Source organism: Belonocnema kinseyi, chromosome 9 (assembly GCF_010883055.1).
Source record: "Belonocnema kinseyi isolate 2016_QV_RU_SX_M_011 chromosome 9, B_treatae_v1, whole genome shotgun sequence".
Classification (NCBI taxonomy): Eukaryota; Metazoa; Arthropoda; class Insecta; order Hymenoptera; family Cynipidae; genus Belonocnema; species Belonocnema kinseyi.
The window spans coordinates 98,378,500-98,400,333 of NC_046665.1; the positions used below are offsets into that span (position 1 = coordinate 98,378,500).

The 21,834-nt window shown below is 26.2% G+C and overlaps 2 protein-coding genes across 4 annotated transcripts in view; one reads left to right on the plus strand and one right to left on the minus strand.

Moving 5' to 3' along the window:
* LOC117180217 overlaps positions 1-4,859 on the plus strand; it is a 19,492-nt gene extending 14,633 nt beyond the window's left edge. For all 3 annotated transcript variants that reach the window (XM_033372602.1, XM_033372603.1, XM_033372604.1), the window contains exon 5: positions 3,297-4,859. In XM_033372602.1, the coding sequence (XP_033228493.1) occupies positions 3,297-4,818 (1,522 nt within the window). In that variant the 3' untranslated portion in view covers positions 4,819-4,859. The remainder of the gene's footprint in view (positions 1-3,296) is intronic.
* An 8,051-nt stretch (positions 4,860-12,910) lies between these two features.
* Positions 12,911-21,834, minus strand: part of LOC117180092 (dnaJ homolog shv) — a 22,252-nt gene continuing 13,328 nt past the window's right edge. The window contains exons 4-5 of the mRNA XM_033372410.1: positions 16,206-16,492; positions 12,911-13,365 (exon numbers count right to left, since the gene is read on the minus strand). Coding sequence (XP_033228301.1) covers positions 13,301-13,365; positions 16,206-16,492 — 352 coding nt within the window. The 3' untranslated portion in view covers positions 12,911-13,300. The remainder of the gene's footprint in view (positions 13,366-16,205; positions 16,493-21,834) is intronic.

The window sequence follows — 21,834 nt, forward strand, 5'->3', positions numbered from 1 at the left end:
ATGAAAAAGATCTTCAACAGAATTATAATTTGAGTGATGTTTAAGGTTATATATAAGTATAATTTATTCTAGGCTTTTTGACGAAATTCGCAAAGATTTTCAGATTTCAAATATTTCAAAAAAAGCATCCAGGAATTTTCAAAGTTTTTTCATTTTTCAGGATTAGAAATTGTTTGGAGAAGTTCGGAAGAAATTAAAAATAATGTTTTAAATTTTTGGAATACTTTTAAGGATTTCATATTCTCAAGGATTTAAAATATTTGTAATTTCTTCAAAAGTTCTTAAATTCCAAAATATATTTTTAACTAACATCATGTGGGACAGGACACTATAGATTAAGACATTATATAGATTGGGAAATTATACAGATTGGGACAATATATAGGTTGGGACATCATGTAGGACGGGACACTGTATATATTGGGACACTATATAGGTTGGGACCCTGTGAAGGTTGGGACACTGTCCCAACTGTGGGACACTGTGTCTTTTGGGATATTGAATGAGTTGGGATACTGTACAGGTTCGGACAACATGGAGGATGGGGAACTGTATAGATTTGGACTCTATAGGTTGGGACACTGTGTAGGTTGGGACACAGTATAGGTTTGGGATACTGTATAGGTTGGGACATCATGTAGGACGGGACACTGTATATATTGGGACACTATATAGGTTGGGACACTGTGAAGGTTGGGACACTGAATAGGTTAGGACATAATATAAGTTGGGACACCATGTAGAACGGGACACTGCATAGGTTGAAACACTGTGTATTTTGGGTTACTGAATGAGTTGGGATACCGTACAGGTTGGGACAAAATGGAGAATGGGGCACTGTATAGATTTGGACACTATAGGTTGGGACACTGTGTAGGTTGGGACACAGTATAGGTTTGGGATACTGTATAGGTTGGGACATCATGTAGGACGGGACACTGTATATATTGGGACAATATATAGGTTGGGACACTATATAGGTTGGGACCCTGTGGAGGTTGGGACACTGAATAGGTTAGGACATAATATAGGCTGAAACCCCATGTAGAACGAGACACTGTATACGTTGGGACACTGTCGATTTTGGGATACTGAATGAGTTGGGATACTGTACAGGTTGGGAGAACATGGAGGATGGGGCACTGTATAGATTTGGATACTATAGGTTGGGACACTGTGTAGGTTGGGACACAGTATAGGTTTGGGATACTGTATAGGTTAGAACATCATGTAGGACGGGACACTGTATATATTGGGACACTATATATGTTGAGACTGTGAAGGTTGGGACACTGAATAGGTTAGGACATAATATAGGCTGAAACACCATGTAGAACGAGACACTGTGTATTTTGGGATACTGAATAAGTTGGGATACTGTACAGGTTGGGACAACATTGGAGGATGGGGCACTGTATAGATTTGGATACTATAGGTTGGGACACTGTGTAGGTTGGGACACAGTATAGGTTTGGGATACTGTATAGGTTGGGACATTATGTAGGACGGGACACTGTATATATTGGGACACTACATATATTGAGACTGTGAAGGTTGGGACACTGAATAGGTTAGGACATAATATAGGTTGGGACACCATGTAGAACGGGACACTGTGTATTTTGGGATACTGAATAAGTTGGGATACTGTACAGGTTGGGATATCATATAGGTTGGGACAACATGGAGGATGGGACACTGTATAGATTTGAACACTATAGATTGGGATACTGTGTAGGTTGGGACATCATGTAGGATGGAAGACTATATATTGGGACACTATATAGGTTGGGACACTGTGCAGGTTGGGATACAGTCTAGGTTTGGAAAACTGTATAGGTTGGGACACCATATAGGTCGGCGCATTATATAGGTTGGGACATAATAAAGGTTGGGACCCCATGTCGGATAGGACACTGCATAGGTTGGAACACTATATAGGTTGGTACACTATGTAGGTTGGTACACTATGTAGGTTGGCATACTGAATAGGTTGGGACACTGAATATGTTGGGATACCATATAGGTTGGGACATCATAGGTTAGGACATCATGTGGGATGGGAGACTGTATATATTGGGACACTATATGTTGGGACACTGTACAGGTTGGGACACAGTCTAGGTTTGGGATACTGTATAGGTTGGGACACCATATAGGTCGACGCATTTGTAGGTTGGGACATCATATAGGCTGAGGCACTGAATATGTTGGGACACCATATAGGTTGGGACATCATGTAGGACGTGAGACTGTATATATTGGGACACTATAAAGGTTGGGACACTGTATAGATTTGGGATACTGTATAGGTTGGGGCATCATGTAGGATAGGGCACTGTATAGATTGAGACACTATATAGGTTGGGACACTGTGTAGACTGGGATCCTGAATAGGTTGGGACACTGAATAGGTCAGGACACCATAGGTTAGGACACTATATAAGTTGGAAAAACACGCTGTCTCAATCTATACAGAAAAGGGAAGACTCTGAAGACTGCCATAAGTAAATAGGAATTTCCATAATTTTAAAACTAAACAATAACTTTTTACATAAAACCTAAAGTTTGTTTTAAAAGATTAGGACAGAAAACTAGATATTTTTTGGAAAAAAAATAAAGTTAATTTTCCATCGCACACTATTTTTGAATTTCGAACTATGCACATTCAAGTTCAGACTGCACATGATTTTAATACAGTGAAACTATTTTATACCGCCGATTTTGGGGCTGACCTTGAGTGTGAATTAACTCATTGTAGCCCACTCCGCTTTTGTTCGTTCACGCTTGACTGCTCGCCTGAAGTGACAACCACAGACCCCGCGGCCCCCGCACAGTTCCTGTTATACCTACCGACGGCGCGGCTTCAATTCTCGGAATGGCTATAGAAGGGAGGGCTATTGAAGTGTTTCACTGTACTGGAAAATTTTTATGACACTATTGTTACACTATTTTTTCAAATTAGTAACACTATAGGGGTGTGGCATACAGGTTGGGACACTGTATAGGTTGGGACAACGCTTGGTAACAGTGCAAAGAATTGGAGAAAAACGCATCGTCCCAACTTATACAGTGTCCCAACCTGATCGACACTCTCCAACTATTTTTAATTTTAGAAGTGAGCCCGATGCCTGAAAAGGATATAATTCGAATATCTCTAGGTTCTCTAGGTTTTTACATCTAAATAACATTAATCTTCTTTCAAAACTCTATCCCAATTCTTACACTAAAAAAATTCAATATCAAAAAAGTATCACAAAAATCCTAATAAAAAATATCTAAACTATCCGTTTCAGATACGATAAAGACTGTCACCGCTTCCAAGATTCAGTGACTATCACTGAAGAATTCATCAAAGTCATATGCTCAAAAAACAACGAAGTCATCTACCGCGACTATCACGCATTTTTGCCTCGCAAAGCAAAGGTCGAAGCAAGATGTCTCAAGGCGACAAAACCGGACCTAGAAACACCTTACCTCAGCATCCTAATTGTAGGATTAGATGCCATTTCAAGGCTCAACTTCCACAGGACAATGCCAAAGACACTAAAATCTCTCCAAGATCTCGGAGCTGTGGAAATGGTTGGCTACAACAAAGTAGCAGACAACACCTATCCAAACCTAGTACCTGTGCTGTCCGGACTCTCCAAAAAAGAATTCCAAAACACCTGCTGGACCGACCACAAAAAGCCATTCGACGACTGTCCCTTTATCTGGAAGAATTTCAGTTCCTCTGGCTTCCGGACAATCTTCGGAGAAGACGCTTGTGAAATTACAACCTTCAACTATCTGAAGCCAGGCTTCAGAGTTCAACCAACAGACTACTACCTCCGACCTTTCTGTGTCGCAGCAGAAAACGACATCGGGAACAGCCACAAGCTAAACGCAAAACTCTGCCTGGGAACGAGAAAAAACTTTGACACCCTTCTTCAGTATACTCATAAGGTAGCTCTAGAGTTCAAAAACGACCCCTACTTTGCTTTTTTCTGGCAAACCAGTTTGAGTCATGACTTCCTCGAGTTTCCTCAACTAGGGGATGATTCTTACAGTGATTTTGTCAAGAGTCTTAAACTGGAAAAGCTCCTCGAGAATTCCGCTTTGATCATGATGAGTGATCATGGCATGAGATGGGGATCATTTCGTCAGACTTATCAAGGTCGACTTGAAGACAGTCTTCCGTTCGTCTTTCTGGTGTTGCCAGACTGGTGGAAGGAGAGATTTCCAGTGGCCTGGGGAAATTTAAGAAGAAACTCAAGAAGCCTGACAACACCTTTTGATCTTCACGAGACCTTGCAAGACTTGTTGGATCCTCAACGGCTGAAGGAAGAGTTCGTGAGGAAGAGGATTGAAGATCTGGCCCAGAAAATTACCAGGGGAATCAGCTGGTTCCTTCCGATTCCGGATCATCGAACATGCTCCGTGGCTGATATACCTGAGCACTGGTGTATGTGTCATGGAAGCAACAATGTTTCTCTGACTGATCCTAATTTGCAGAAGAGCGTCAAATTTCTAATAGATGAACTGAATCGAATGCTCAAGAAATATCCGCAGTGTGCTGTTCTGAAGCTCAAGAAACTTGTAGATGCGAAGATGTGGAGTGACAAGGAAGACGGGGAAGAAGGAAAAGCACCTTGGATTGATTTCACTACAACTTTGGAAACTGAACCGGGTGGTGCAATTTTCGAAGGGTCGGTGAGATACAGAATTGATGATGGGAAGATGAAAATGATGGGGTCTGTGAGCAGACTGAATGCCTATGGGAAGCAGAGTGCCTGTGTCGACGACTTCAACATGCGTTTATATTGTTATTGCTTCTAGGATCAGATGTACATATCTGGAGAGAAATGTGATATTTTGTAGCAAAGTGAATAAATAATGATTATATATTCTTTAAAATTATTTTTCTTTAACTTTTCTCTGATTTTTCCCTGACCGTTAGTATTCAAAGACCAGAATTTTAATCTTCTAACATTTTGAATATAGAATCTTTTGTGAATGGAATAACACAATTTCAGATTTAAATTGAAAATTTATTGATCGAACCGAAAAAGACGACTTCTACCATAAAAGGTCAATTTGCTACCCAGAAGAACAATTTTTTTACAAGCCATTTGAATTTCTAACAAAGTTCGCCTTTTTGAACGGCCTTGAAACGTGCACGCTCAATAATTTGAAGGCTGGAGGGGCCCGCCACCTCTACCGCGACCTGCAGCTTATTTTTGCCAAGCGACGTTCATTCGCTGCCGTAGCCTTGTACCGATGAGCGCACAGTACGAAACTTTCTCAACTGCGCATGTACCGAAAAGCGCGGGTTGATTTGAAATCAATAAATACGTACTCAATTCAAACCAATGAGGGCTTCCCGCTCCTTGGGCCTGCGCAATTTGAATTAACCGTGTATGGTGCATTTTAACCAAAAAGAGGAAATTTCAAACCAAACAGATCAGTTTTCTATTTAAAAAAAAGACGAATTAAAATAAACAAATGGAAAAAGTTATATTTTCGTATTTAAAAAAATTAATTATAAACACAAAGACAACTAATTTTTAACAAAATAACTCAATTTTGAAATAAAGAGACAGATTTTGAACTAAAATTATTATGGATCTTCAACTGGAATAGTCAAATTTCCAATTAACAAAAAATTAATTTTTGATATAAAACAACGAATTTTCAAACAAAAAATAAATTTTCAAAAAAAAAAAATGCTTTCTGAATCAAGTAGTTCAATTTTTGAACAAAAAAGAGAAGATTTTTCAACGAAAAATGTAATAGTACATATTTCAATAAAAAAATATTTTAATTTTAAAATGCTAAACAGTTGAATTCATCCTAAACATATTAAACTTTAACAAAAAAGATGAGTTGTTAACCAAAAATATTTTTTAACAAAATACTTGAATTTTTAACAAAATACTTAAATTGTCAAATAAATAATTGCATTTCTAACAAAATATTTGAATTTTCAAACAAATCGTTGCATTTTCAACAAAAAATAGGAAATATTTACCGAAGAAGAATAGTTTCCTAGAAAAAAATGTTTCAACTAAAAAAGTTTAATTTTCAGCCAAAATAGAAAACTCAAATTTTCATTTTTTTAAATTAATTATAAGCACAAAATAAAACTAATTTTCAACAAAATAGTTGAAAACCTAATTATTTTGTCGAAAATTCAACAATTTTTGGTTGAAATTTCCACTATTTTCTTAGAAAATTTAACTATTTGTTTAAAAACTATCTTTTTTATATTTATCTTTTTGGTTTGAAAATGATACAATTTAATGGAATTTTTTTTCTCGCGTGACTGAAAAATCTTTTTTAGTATAAAAATAAAATATTTAGTTAAAAATTCGTATTCTTATTAAGAAATTTCAACTATTTCGGTTGAAAATGAACTAATTTTGATGAAAATTAATATTTCTTTTTTGTTCAAAATGCATGTTTTAGGCCGCGCTATTTTACTGTTTTGCAAAACATTCTTATTTCTGCCATGAAAATTTTATAATTTTGTGGACATTTTATTCTTTCTTGACTAAAAATAATTTCTAGTCTTTTTTGCCTCCAACTTCAATTATTTCGTTGTAAATTTAACTGTTTAGATCAAAATTAACTTTTCGTTGTAAATTCATATTTTTGGGTTAAGAATTGAACTATTTTGTCGAAAATTCATCTTTTTGCTTTGAAAATTCCTCAATTTGGTGGAAAAAGTTTTTCTTTCTTACCTGGAAAATCTTTTTTTAATTTAAAAATTCAACTTTTTTGTAGAAAATTCTTCTTTTTGGCTTGAAAATTCAACAATTTTGTTTTGAAAATATGCTTTTCTGTACTTAAACATATTTCATTATTGAATAATCAACTAATTTATTTATAAATTCTACTTGTTTAAACAATTCCATTATTTTTCATTTATAATTAAAAAATAATTCAGTTGAAAATCAAATTTGTTGAAAATTTTATAAATAAAAAAGAATAAATTTTATAAATTGAAATTTTTTTCTTTCTTGACTGAAAATTCTTTTTTGGTTAAAAAATCAACTATACTGTAGAAAAATTAATGTTTTTTGGATTAATATAGCTGCTTTTTCGTTGAAAATTTATTTTTGGTTGAAAATTCATTTTTTCCTTTAAAATGCCTCTTTTTAGCTTCAAAATAAAAAAATACGTTGAAAATATAATTTTTTGGTGAAAAATGAACTTTTTTGAAATTCATAATTTCGAGTTAAAACTTCATCTTTTTGATAGAAAAGTAATTTCTTTTCCTGGAAAATTCAACGATTTTGTTGAAATCATTTTCTTTCTCAACTGAAAAATCTTTTTGGTTGAAAAATCAACCATATTGTAGAAAAATTCGTGTTTCTTTACTAATTCAACTCTTTTTGATTTAAAAATAAAATATTTTGAGGTTGTAAATTCAACTATATTCGGTTAAAGTTAAACAACTTTGTTAAAAAATTATATTTTTTTAATATTCATTACTGTAGATGAAAATTCCTCTTTTGTCTTGGAAATTCAACAATTTGGTTAAAAATTGTACTACTTTCTTAAAAATTCATTTTTTTTTTTATGAAGATTCAAACTTTCGGGTTAACACTTCAACTTTTTGGTAGAAAAGTCGTCTTTTAGGGTTAAACATTCAACAATTTTGTTGAAATTTTTTTTCCATAAATAAATAATCTTTTTGGTTGAAAATCGAACTATTTTGTTGAAAAATTCTTTTTTTTTTAAATAATTCAACTGACTTTATTTAAAACTAGAGTAATTGTAGATTGAAAATTCAACTATTCAATAAAAATTTCAACCATTTTGTCAAAAATTCATACTTTCGGGCTAAAAATTCAACTGATGGTAAAAAAGTCGTCTTTTTGGCTGGAAAATCCAACAATTTGGTGGAATTCTGTTTCTTGACTGAAAAATATTTTTTTTGTATTATTTCAACTGCTCAATTTGAAATAAAAATATTTTTAGATTAATAATACAAATGTTTTGTTAAAATTGAACTATCTTGTTAAGAATTAACTTTATTAGTTGAAGATTCATCAATTAATTGAAAATTTATTCCTTTGATTAAAAATTTGTAATTTTTCATAATTTTTAAATTACTTGGTTAATAGTTGAACTATTTAAAAAAAAATTGATTTCGTTGTTGAAATTTATAATTTGGGTTAAAAAATTCAACTACTTGATATAAAAGTCGTCTTTTTGGATTGAAAATTCAACTATTTGGTAGAAAATTCAACTATTTGATTTTTTAAATTAATTTTTGTTAATGATTCATTATTTTATTCTAAGAAAGTCTCTTTTTGGCTTGAAAATTCAACTATTTGATGAAAATGGAGTTTTTTGATGGAAATTCATAATTTTAGGTTAAAAATTCAACTGTTTGGTAGAAAAGTTATCTATTTTGCTTAAAGTCTTAACCATTTGGTTGGAATTTTTGTCTTTCTCAACTGAAGAATATGTCTTGGTTGAAAAATCAATTATTGTTAAAAAAAATTAGCGTTTTTTTTAAATTAATTCAACTGTCTTTTTTTTAAAGAAAAACATTTTAAGTTGAAGTACTTTGTTAAGAATTTATTTTATGTTGAAGATTTATTATTTTAGTTAAAATGCCTATTTTTGGCTTGAAAATTCAACAATTTCCTTGACATTTCAATTATTTGATGAAAATTAACTTCTTTCTTGAAAATTCATAATTTCCGGTTAAAAGTTCAAATTTTTGGTAGAAAACTTGTCTTTTTGGCTTGAAAGTTCAAAGATTGGGTTGACTTTTCAATTATTTGATTAAAAGTTTAACTCCCTTGTTAAAAATTTATTTCTGTTGAAGATTCATTCTTTTATTTTAAGAAAATCTATTTTTGGATTGAAAATTCAACTGCTTCGGATTTAAAATAAGAATATTTTTAGATTTAAAATTTAAATAATTGATTAAAAGTTTAACCACTCTGTTAAAAATTTATTTTTGTGGAAGATTAATTATTTTATTTTTTTTTAAATGAACTTTTTTGTTCAAAATTAATAATATCGGGGTAAAAATTCAACTATTTCGTTAAAGTCATCTTTTTGGCTGGAAAATTCAACAAATTGGTTCAAATTTTTTTCATGACTTAAAAATCTTTTTTTTTTATTAAATCAACTGCTCTTGATTCAAAATAAAAATATTTTTCGATTTAAAATTCTAATAATTGATTTCGGGGTGAAAATTGAACTATTTCGTAGAAAAGTAATCTTTTTGGCTGAAATATTCAACAATTTGTTTGATATCTTTTTCTTTCTTGACTGAAAATCTTTCTTTTTTTATTAATTCAACTGCTTTTGATTTAAAAAAAATATATTTTCAGTTTGAAAATTCGACTGATTTATTCAAAGTTGAACTACTTTGTTAAAAATTGATTTTTGATGAAGATTCATTATTTTATTTTTTTTAAAGTCTCTTTTTTGCTTGAAAATTTGACGATTTGATGGAAATTAATTTTTTTGTTGAAAATTCACAATTTCGGGTTATAAATTGAGCTGTTTGGTAGAAAAGTCATCTTTTTGTCTTGAAAATTCAACAATTAGTTTGAATTGTCAATTATTTGATTGAAAGTTGCAATACTTTTAAAAAAAATTAGTTTTGTTGCAGATTCATTATTTTATTTTTTAATTATCTATTTTTGGCTTGAAAATTTAACAATAATTTCAGGTTAAAAATTTAATGATTGAAAATTCTTTCTGATTCATTATTTTATTTTAAAAAGTCACTTTTGGGCTTGAAAATTAAACTATTTGATAAAAATTAACTTTTTGTTGAAAATTCATAATTTCAGGTTAAAAGGTCAAATGTTTTGTAGAAAAATCATTTTTTTGGCTGAAAAATTCAACAAATTGGTCGAAATATTTTTTTTCATAGCTGAAAAATCTTTTTTTTTTTATTAATTCAACTGCTTTCGGTCTAAAAATAAAATATTTATAGACTGAAAATTCAATTGTTTGGTTAAAATTAAACAAGTTTGTTAAAAATGAACTTTATTGGTTGAAGATTCATAATTTTAGTTGAAAATTGAGCCCTTCGATTGAAAATTCGTAATTGAACTACTTTGTTAAAAATTTATTTCTATTAAAGACACATTATTTTCTTTTTAAAAAGTTACTTTTTGACCTGAAAATTCATCTATTTGATGAAAATAAACTTTTTTTGTCGAAAATTCATAATTTTAAAATTAAAAATTCAACTTTTTGTTTAAAGAAAAGTCTTCCTTCTGTCTTGAAAAAATCCAATTTTTTTTTAATTTTTCAACTATTTAAAAAAAGTTGAAAAATTATAATTTCGGATTAAAATTTTCAACCATTTGGTAGAAAACTCGTATTTTTCTTGCTTGAAAATTCAACGATTTAGTACAAAAATTCAACTATATGATTAAAAGTTGAAATATTAAAAAAAAATTCATTTTGTTGTTGAAATTTACAATTTGTGTTTAAAAATTCAACTGCTTGGTATAAAAGTCAGTTTTGTAAATTAAACAATTTGAGGAAAATTAACTATTTGTAGAAAATTAACTTTTTGTTGAAAATTCATAATTTTGGGTTAAAAATTTAACTATTTTGTAGAAAAGTAATCTTTTTGTCTAAAAAATTTCACAATTTGGCTGACATCTTTTTCTTTCTTGACTAAAAAACTTCTTTTTTTATTAAATCAACCGCTTTTGATTCAAAATAAAAATCGTTTTATATTTAAAATTCAAATAATTGATTAAAAGTTTGAACCACTCTGTTAAAAATTTATTTTAGTTGGAAAAGTTATCTTTTTGGCTGAAAAATTCCTCAATTTTATTGAAACTTCTTTTCCCCCATAACTGAAAAATCATTTTTTTATTAATTCAACTAATTCAAATTCATAATTTCAGAGTAAAAGTTCAACCATTTGGTATAAAATTCGTCTTTTTGGCTTGAAAACTTAAAAATTTGGTTGAAATCCTTTTCTTTTTTGACTAAAAGATCTTTCTGATTGACAATTCAACTCTTTTGTTGATAAATTCTTCTTTTTTAATCATTCTTCTGCTTTTCATTCAAAAATAAAATATTTTTATATTGAAAACTCAATCATTTGATTAAAAATTCAACTACTTTTCTAAAAAATTTATTTTTAATGAAGCTTTATTATTTTATTTTAAAAAAGTCTCTTTTTGGCTTGAAAATTCAACTAACTGACGAAAATAATCTTCTTCTGTTTGAAATTCAACAATTTGGTTGAAATACTTTTCTTTCTTGACTGAAAATCTTTCTTTTTCTTATTAATTCAACTGCTTTTGACTTAAAATTTAAATATTTTTAGGTTGCAAATTCAACTATTGCATTAAAAGTTGAACTAATTTTTTAAAAATTTATTTCTATTGAAGACTCATTATTTTCTCTTTGGAAATTCAACAAATTGAATCAAATTTTTTTTCATAACTTAAAAATCTTTTTTTTTTTGTTCATTAAATCCACGACTTTTGATTCAAAATAAAAATATTTTTAGATTTAAAATTTAAATAATTGAACAACTCTGTTAGAAATTTATTTTAGTTATAGATTTATTATTTTATTTTAAAAAAAGTTTCTTTTTGGTTTGTAAGTTGAACTATTTGATGAAAATTAACTGTTTTTTTTTTTAATTCATAATTTCGGGTTAAAAATATATTGTACGGTGAAGATTTATTATTTTATTTAAAAATAATTCTTTTTGGCTGAAAAATTCAAGAATTTGATTAAAATCTTTTTCTTTCTTGACTAAAAATCATCTTTTTTTATTAATTTAACTGCTTTTGATTGAAAATGTAAATATTTTTAGGTTGCAAATTCAACAACTTTGTTAAAAATTTATTTTTGTTGAAGATCCATGATTTTACTTTAAAAAAGTGTCTTTTGGCTTGAAAATTCAATTATTTGGTAGAAATTCCAACCATTGGATTAAAGGTTGAACTACTTTGTTAAAAATTTATTTCTATTAGAGACACATTATTTTCTTTTTAAAAAGTTTCTTTCTGACTTGAAAATTAATCTATTTGATGAAAATAAACTTTTTTTGTCGAAAATTCATAATTTTTAAATTAAAAATTCAACTTTTTGTTTTAAAAAAGTCTTCTTTCCGTCTTAAAAAATCCTAATTTTAAAAAATTTTTGGTTTAAAATGTAAATATTTTTAGGTTGCAAATTCAACTATTTGATTAAAAGTTGAACTACTTTTTTAAACATTTATTTCTATCGAAGACTCATTATTTTCTCTTTAAAGTTTCTTCTCGGTTTGGAAAATTTAACAAATTGAATCAAATTTTCCTTTCATGACTTAAAAAAATTTTTTTTTCATTAAATCAACGGCTTTTGATTCAAAATAAAAATATTTTTTGATTTAAAATTTAAATAATTGAACAACTCTGTTAGAAATTTATTATTTTATTAAAAAAAAAAGTTTCTTTTTGGTTTGTAAGTTGAACTATTTGATGAAAATTAACTATTTTGTTGAAAATTTATAATTTCGGGTTAAAAATATATTGTATGGTGAAGATTTATTATTTTATTAAAAAATAATTATTTCTGGCTGAAAAATTCAAGAATTTGAATGAAATCTTTTTCTTTCTTGACGGAAAATCTTTTTTTTTACTAATTCAACTGCTTTTGATTTAAAATGTAAATATTTTTAGTTTGCAAATTCAACTATTTAATTAAAATTATTTCCGTTGAAGATTAATTATTTTTCTTATTTTTTAAGTCTCTTTTTAGCGTAGAAATTCAACAATTTGTTGAAAATGAACTTTTTTGTCTAAAATTCATAATTTTCTAGTTAAAAAATCAACTTTTTCTTTTAAAAAAGTCTTCTTTTTGTCTTAAAAAATGATCTACTTTGTTTATAACTGAGTTAGATGGTAGATATATTTTATTTAAACCACAAATATTTATATATACACACTTCCACTACTATCAATCCATTCAGTTAGGCACGTAAAAAATATATTTTTGACGATACCTCAGAAATTCATTACTCATAGAGCAGTATAAACAATAACTTAAACAATCAAGTTAAATCATTCATTTAATCCTTTCAAACGTTCTCGCGAACATCGATGCGCGTCGAATTTTTATCTACCAGTCTTGTAAAACTTCTGAGAAAGTTCTTTTTCAGAATTTTGGAAAGCTAGAGTACGAATCGAGAAATATGGACTGAATTTTTTTGGTTGTTTTTGAGGAGGAAACGAAATTTGGATGCACCCGATGCAAGGATGAAGTTTTGCGCAATCAATGCGATTTTTCCTCCTCTTTAATTGGAATCTATAGTACCTCATTTTCAATTTCCTCGAATCCCATTGTATATCCTGTTAGCGGAACTCTGATTCAAGAGCTTCTTGATTGCTGAAATTAAAAAAAAATTAATAATAATTTTTTTTATTTAATTTCCTTATCAATAATTAGAATACTATCAGAGGGTGGCCGGAAATTTGCAATTTCTAAATTCCCAGACTTTTGTGGCCTCACAAAAAATATATCAAGAAAATGGTTTATTTATATAATTATTGAGAAAATTGCAAGTGGATTTTTCTGATAGTTTTTTTTTTTTCTATTTTAATTTATTTTCTACCAAATAGTTAAATTGTAAATATAAATTTCCAAGCCAAAATTGAATAGTTATATTTTCAGTTTAAAAAATTAATATACAACTAAAAAATAAAATTTTAACAAAACAGTTAAATTTTCAAGCAGAGAAAGGAATTTTTTCAATCAAAAATTATGAATATTCAACTAAAAAAATAGAAACTAAAAAGTGTCATATTTTATATTTTAATTAAAAAAGATGAAATTCATTTTTAAAAAATTTAAACCAAAAAGATGAATTTTCAACAAATAAGGATTTTTCATTCAAGAAATAAATAAAAGTTTATCTAAATTGTCAAATCTTCAAGCCAAAGGACGAATTTTCTCCACAAAAATGGAATTTTTACAGCAAGATTTTTTTTTGCCAAGAAAGCCGAATTTGCAACTAAAAAAAGGTCAACTTTAAAAAATAGAAAAGTTACATTTTCAGTTAAGAAATTAATTGTAGTTGACTTTTCATTAAAAAAAAGTTCTAGTTGATTTTTCAAGATCAAAATATCAATTTTTTAACCAAAAATAAGTCTCTACGAAAAAATTGAATTTTCATTTTAAAGAAAAGACTTTTTCAGCCAAAAAGGATGACTTTTTAATAAAATAGTTAAATTCACTACCAAACAGTTGTATTCTTATATAAAAAAAGAGTAAATTTCTCTTGAAACAGATGAGTTTTTTTTTTAAATTTAATAGTTGTATTTTTATCAAAAAAAGTTGCAGTTGACTTTTCAAGATCAAAATATGAATTTTTTAACAAAAAATATGTTTCTGCGAAAAAAATTGAATTTTACATTAAAAAGGAAGAACGTTTTCAACCAAAAAGTATAAATTTTTTAAAAAATTGTTGAATTATCTGCCAAATAGTAGCATTTTTATTCAAAAATATGAAATTTTTTACTGAAACAGATGACTTTCTATTTTAAAAAATTAAATAGTTGAATTTTCATTTTTTTTTTAAAGTCTCAAGTGACTTTTTATGATTGAAATGTGAATTTTTTGACAAAAAATAAGTTTCTAGGAAAAAGATTGAATTTTAAATTCAAAAAGACGGATTTTTAAACAAAAAGCATAATTTTTTTACAAAATTGTTGAATTCTCTACTAAATAGTTGCATTTTTATATATATATAAAAGTAATTTCTTTTAAAACATATGACTTTTTATTTAAAAAATTAAATAGTAGAATTTTCATTTTTTTTTTTAAAGTATCAAGTGACTTTTTATGATCAAAATATGAATTTTTGAACAAAAAATTTAATTTCTATGAGAAAAATTGAATTTTCAATTCAAAAAGAAGAACGTTTTCAACGAAAAAGGATAAACTTTTAACAAAATAGTTGAATTCACTACCAAATAGTTGCATTTTTATATGAAAAAGAAGAAATTTCTCTTGAAAAAGATGAGTATTTATTTTTTTTTTAATTTTAATAGTTGAATTTTTATTTTAAAAAGTTCCAGTTGCCTTCTCAAGATCAACATATAAATTTTTTGACAAAAAATAGGTTTCTACGAAAACATTGAATTTTTTCAACCAACAAGGATGAATTTTTAACAACATTCCTGAATTCTCTACTAAATAGTTGCATTTCCATAAAAAAATATACAATTTTTCTTTAAAAAAATGACTCTATTAAAAAAAAAAGAATAAATAGTTGAATTTTCATTAAAAAAAAAAAAAGTTTCAAGTGACTTTTTATGAGCAAAGTATGAACTTTCTCATAAAAAATAAGTCTCTACGAAAAAAATGGAATTTTAAATTAAAAAAGAACGTTTTCAACCAAAAGGGATAAATTTTTAACAAAATATTTGAGTGCTCTACAAAATATTTGCATTTTTATCCAATAAAGATGAAATTTGTACTAAAATTGTTCAATTTTTAATAAAAACGTCAATCTTTGTTTTTTAAATTTGCATTTTCATCCAGAAAAGATTTCAGTTCAGTTTTCACAACCCTAAATATTTTCTTTAAAATGTTTTACAATCTCCTGAAAATATCTTGAATATTTTTAAATAACCTCAAATCCTTTTGAAACAACTTCAAAATATTGAAATAAATTATTAATTAATTATTTTTGACAGTTACTCAAAGTTTTCAAATTATTCAAACCTTTGGCAATTTTTGGAAATCCCTCGAAACTTTTTAAAAATCTTGAAAATTCCATGGTGTGTTTGAAAATATTAAAAAATCTGTTAAATTCTTTCATTATTAATAAATAAGTATCAACTTAATTAATATAATTAACAAATAAATTATTAATCAATTATTCTTGACAGTTACTTAAAATTTGCAAATATTTCAAATACTTGGCAAATTTTTTAAAATCCCTCGAAACTTTTTTAAAATCCTGAAAATTCCTTGGAATATTTGAAAATATCAAGTAATCGGTTAAATACTTTAATTAATAATAAAGAAATATCAAATTAATTAATAAAATAAATAAATTATTCTCTACAATTATTTTAAATTCTTAGAGAAATTTTCTAACTTTTGCCAATTTTTCTTCTTCTTTTTCTCATTAAATTCCCTAATTTCCAGGCGTTTCCTGACCTGGGCGACCACCCTGCATCACTTTTATTCAGAATTATAATTTTTAATTTCATATTTACCTTCTTTTTCTTCGGCCGTAAAGTCTTTTTCCGGGAAGGCGATGTCGAATGTGATGTACAAATTACCGTGAAGATTGTTATTGTCAAAATTAGGCATACCTTCGCCCTTCTTTCGAATTCGAGAATTAGGTTTCGTCACCTTGTCTCGCGTTAGAGTGACTTTGTGACCGTCCAAATGCGTAATATCGACGGTAAAACCAATCAAAGCATCTTGAAGCGATATCGTCACATTAGTGTAAAGGTCATCATTTATTCGTTCAAATACAGAATGCGGCTGGGTTCGAATTCTAGAAAAAAAAATTAAATAAAATAAGAAAAAAGAAGAGATACAAAATTCAGGGCTTAGAATCTTTGAGTATTTTTATATTGGAAATTAAAAGAAGATTTCTACAAGATTTTAATTTCGATATTCCCTCATTTTTCCCTGGACAATTTTTCATTTTCTTTTCACCGTTCTCGATTTTTCTTTTATTTATAAAAACAATCTTACAACTAGGAGATCAATAAGGCTTTGTAAACAAATGGTTGTTTTCCATTTTTTTTTTTAACTTTTAAATGATAATTATAAAATGATGAATTTCGAAGCTAAAAAAAATTAGCTTTTAACAACAACAAAAAAAAAAAGCTGAATTTGCAACCAGGTCGTTAAATTTTTAACCAAAAAGACGAATTCTCCAGAAATTAATCATTTTTAGATAAATAATTGAATTTTAATTTTAAATTAAAAACAGTTAAGCACAACCAAAAAAGACGAATTTTTAACAAACTGTTTGAATTTTCAATTAAAAGACATAAAAATACGAATTGATAATGAAATACATGTATTTTTCTACCAAATAGTTAAATCACGAATGTAGATAAACTACATACATTTTAATTAAACAAAAAAATACGAATTTTCAAAAAAAAAAAATTGAATTTGCATCTTATAAATATAAATATCCAAGCCCAAATTGAACAGCTATATGTTCAGTTTAAGAAATAAATTTTCAGCTAAAAAATAAATTTTTAATCAAAAAGTTAAATTTTCAACCAGAGTAAGGAATTTTTTTAAACAAAAACGATGAATATTCAACTAAAAAAATAGAAACTAAAAAGTGACATAGTTTATATTTTAATGAAAAAAGATAAAATTTATTATTTTAAAAATTGAACCAAAAAGACGAATTTTCAACAAATAAAGATTTTTCATTCAAGATATAAATACAAGTTTATCTAAATTGTCGAACTTTCAAGCCAAAGGACGAATTTTCTCTACAAAAATTGAATTTTCTAACAAAAAATATGACTTGAGCAAAAAATTAATTTTACACATACCTGATGGTTTTTTCCCCAACAAAAATGAAATTTCACACCAAGAAAATTATTATTTTTTTACCAAAAAAAGCCGAATTTTCAACTAAAAAAAGATCAGTCTTAAAAAATGGAAAAATCACATTTTCAGTTAAGAAATTGATTGTAAACAATTAGTTGAATTTTCAATTTAAAAAAAATTATTTTCATAGAAAATGTTGAAATTTCAAATTAATAGATGAATTTTCAAATAAAAATATAAATCTTAAAAAAAAAGGTTTCTTAGCAAAGTGATTCAAACAAATTATTTGAATACTCAAGCAAAGAAGAAGAATTTGTATCTAAAAAGTTGCATTTTCATTTAAAAACATTAAATTTCTTCTGAAACCGATGACGTTTTAAATCAAAAAGATAAATTAAAAAAAAAATAGCTGAATTTTCTGTTGAAAAAAATTGCAGTCGTTTTGACGATCATAAAATGAATTTTTGAACAGGAAATAATTTTCTACGAAAAAAGTTGAATTTTCAATAAAAAAAGACGATTTCTTAACCAAAAATGGTGACTTTAATACAATTTTTAAATTCTCTACCAAATAGTTCCATTTTTTTTTTGTTTTTTTGAAAAAATATTAAACTTCTCTTCAAAAGCAGCAAAATTTTTAATTATAAAAAAATTGAGTTTTCGTCAAAAAAAATATTCCAGTTGACTCTGCAAGATCAAGAATTAAATTTTCTTCACAAAAAATTGAATTTTAGACAAACTGCATAAATTTTAATTAAACAAAAAAAAAACGAATTTTGATCTTAAAAATATAAATATCCAAACCTAAATGAATAGTTATATTTTTAGTTAAAAAAGATAATAATTTTCAACTAAAAAACAAATTTTCAACAAAATAGTTAAACTTTCAACACAAGAATTGATTTTTTTAACAAATATGGTAAATATTCAACTAAAAATTGGATTTTAAACCAAATATTAGAATTTTATATAAAAAACATTTTCAACAAAAGACAGAAATTTTGAACTAAAAAAGATACATTATCAACGAAAAATGGAATATTTAAATTTTCAGTAGTACATTTTCAACAAGTTTTTAACACGGAATAGGGATTCTTAACCAAAAAGTTACATTTTCAACCTAAAAATACAATTTTCTACCAAAAACAATTTAATTTTTATCTAAAAAAAAAAACAAGTTTTGAACAAAGGAAATTAATATTCGTCTAAGAAATAAAAATTGTCAAGCAAAAATGGAAGTTACATTTTCAGTTCAAAAAATTAATTAATTCCTATCTAATAAAATGAAATCTCAATAAAATGGATAAATTTTCAAGCCCAGAAATTAATTTTTATTAAAAACAAAGAATTTTTAAAACTGAGAAAAACGAATATTCAACCAAAGAAATTAATTTTTAATCAAATATAGAACAATTTAAATTTGCAGTAAAAATATTAATTTTTAACCAAATAAAATTTATTTTCAAACAATATTAACAAAAAAAAAATTATTTTTCTGGCAAGAAATACTAATTGTATACATTGTTAATATTTTCAGTTAAAATCATTAATTTGAAAAAAGGAGATTTTTTAAGAAAATAGAAATAAAATTTCAAACAAAGAAATGATTTTTCTACCTGGAAATACTAATTTTCAATACAAATTTAATAGTTGATAATTAAACCACAAAAGATTTTAATTAATTTAATTTTAAGATTTTATCTGTTGAATATAATCAAAAAAGATTACTTTTCAACCAAAAAAATATTTCCTACCATAAGATATGAATTATAAACGAAATAAATATATTTTTTACTAAATATTTCGAAATTCTATTAAGAAGATTAATCGTATGCCAGAAAATTTAAAATTAAAAAAAAAAAATTTTAACATTTTTATAACCGAATTATTGATCTTTGTACCAAAAAGACGAATTTTCAACAAAATACATAATTTGTTAACCAAATAGTTCAATGATATACAATACAAAAAAAAAATTTCGACAAATTACATTTAACTAAATATTTTGAACAACAGTAATTATATTTTTTTAAATGATGTAGTGCAATTTTTATTGAGGAGAATTAATTGTCAGTAAAAAAGATGAATTCTCTGCAAAAAAGTTTAATTTTGTACCAGAGCGTTGTATTTTGTACCAAATTGTAAAAATTTCAAGTCAAAAAGAGATTTTTCTATAAAGCAGTTAAACTTTCAAACTGAGAATATAAATTTTTAAGAAAAAAATTATTTTAAAACCAATCATTTAGATTTTCAACAAAATAGATCAATCTTCAGTTAAAAAAAAAAAAACAATTTTTAACCAAAAAAATGACATTTCAACTGAAATTATAAAACTTCACAAAAAAATTAACTTTCAAGAAAGAAGATTCACTTTCGACTCAGGAGCTTAACTTAAAAAATTAAAAATACGAATTTTAAACAAAATACATCAATTTTCAATCATATAGTTGAAATTTTTACCAAATTGTTTGATTTTCGATCTGAAAACTAAAAAATGTGAATTTTCAACGAAAAAGTTTATTTTCAACCGAAACATCATTTTTAACAAGAGAGTTGCATTTTTAAACAAATAAAAAGGTGAAATTTCTATAGAAAAAAATATATTATCAAATACAAAAAATGGCTGAATTTTCAATTTTAAAAATACATTTTGTCAAGAAAGAAACAAAATTTTAGTGAAACTGTTGAATCATCCAGCTAAAAAGACGAATTTTCAACAAAACAGTTAAATTTTTTACCAAGACGTATGACTTTTTAAGAAAATTGTTGAATTTTCAAGAAAACAATGCAATTTTGCGCGAAATAATCAAATGTTTAAATAAAAAAGAAGAACTTTTCCAATAAAATAGTTCAATTTTCAACCAAAGAAATAAAATTTTGTAACTAATAGATGATTTTTCATCTAATGAGATTAGTTTTGTACCAAAAAAAAATCAATAATAAAGAATAAAGTTGAATTTTGACCAAAAAAAGGGGAAAATTTTGAAATCGAACATGGAATAGTTACATTTTTAGTTTAAGAAATTAATTTTCAACAACAACAAAAAAGAATTTTTAATCAAATGGATCAATCTTGAAGTTAAATTTAACATTATAAAAATAATTTTTTATCAAAAAATATGACGTTTCATAGTAAGATTAATTTTCAACTAAAAATTGAATAGTTAAATTTACAGTTAGAAAAATAAAATATAATAATTTTTGAGAAAATAATTCAATTTTCAACCAAAGAAGTAAATTATTAACCAAAAAGACGAATTTTCAACAAAAATAGTTTAATTTGAACCTAAAACGAAAGATATAGTTAAATTTTCAATCGAACATGGAATACTTTCATTTTTCTTCTACAAAATTAATTTTTGAAAAAAAGAATGATTTTTAACAAAATACTTAGATTTAAAAAAAAGATTTTCCAACTAAAATAATTAATTATTAACAAAATAGTTAAACATTAAACCAAGTGGATGAATTTTAACAAACAAAAATAGATGTACTTTTAACGATAAATGTAATAGCTGATGTTTAAAAAAAATCAATATTTTTATTTTTAATTAAAAATAGTTAAATTCAACAGTAAAATACGATTTTAAAAAAGTTGAAAAAAGATTAATTTTCAACCGAAAAGTTGTAATTTTTAATTTAAAAAAAAAGATGCAATTTCTACCACAATAGATTAATTTTCAACCCAAAAGGACGAATTTTCGTTTGAACCAAATACTTTTGAGAAAATAATTTCATTTTCAACCAAAGAAATAAATTTCTGACCAAAAAGACGAATTTTCAACAAAAATAGTTTAGTTTTCTTCTCAAAAAATTAATTTTTGACCAAAAATATCATTTTCAATGAAATACTTTAATTATGAATAAAAAGGTTTTCCAACTAAAATAAGGAATCAACAACCAAAATATTGAATTATTTAAAAAGTAGTTAAACATTGAACCAAGTAGTAAAATTAAAAAAAAAGATGCTTTTTTAAAGATAAATGTAATAGTTTATATTTCAAGAAATAAATATATTTATTTTAAATTAAAAACAGTTAAATTCAACCCAAAAAGAGGACTTTTCACTTAAACCAGATACATTTACAACCAAAAATTGAATATTTAAATTTAGTCAGAAAAATAAAATTAAAAAATGAAATAATTTTCAATAAAACAGTTCAACTTTCAAGCAAAGAAATAATTTTGTAATCAAAAAGACGAATTTACAACAAAAATAGTTTAATTTTCTTCTAAACAAAATTAATTTTTAAACAAAAAATATAATTTTTTACAAAATACTTAAATTCTGAAAAAAGGGTTTCAAACTAAAAT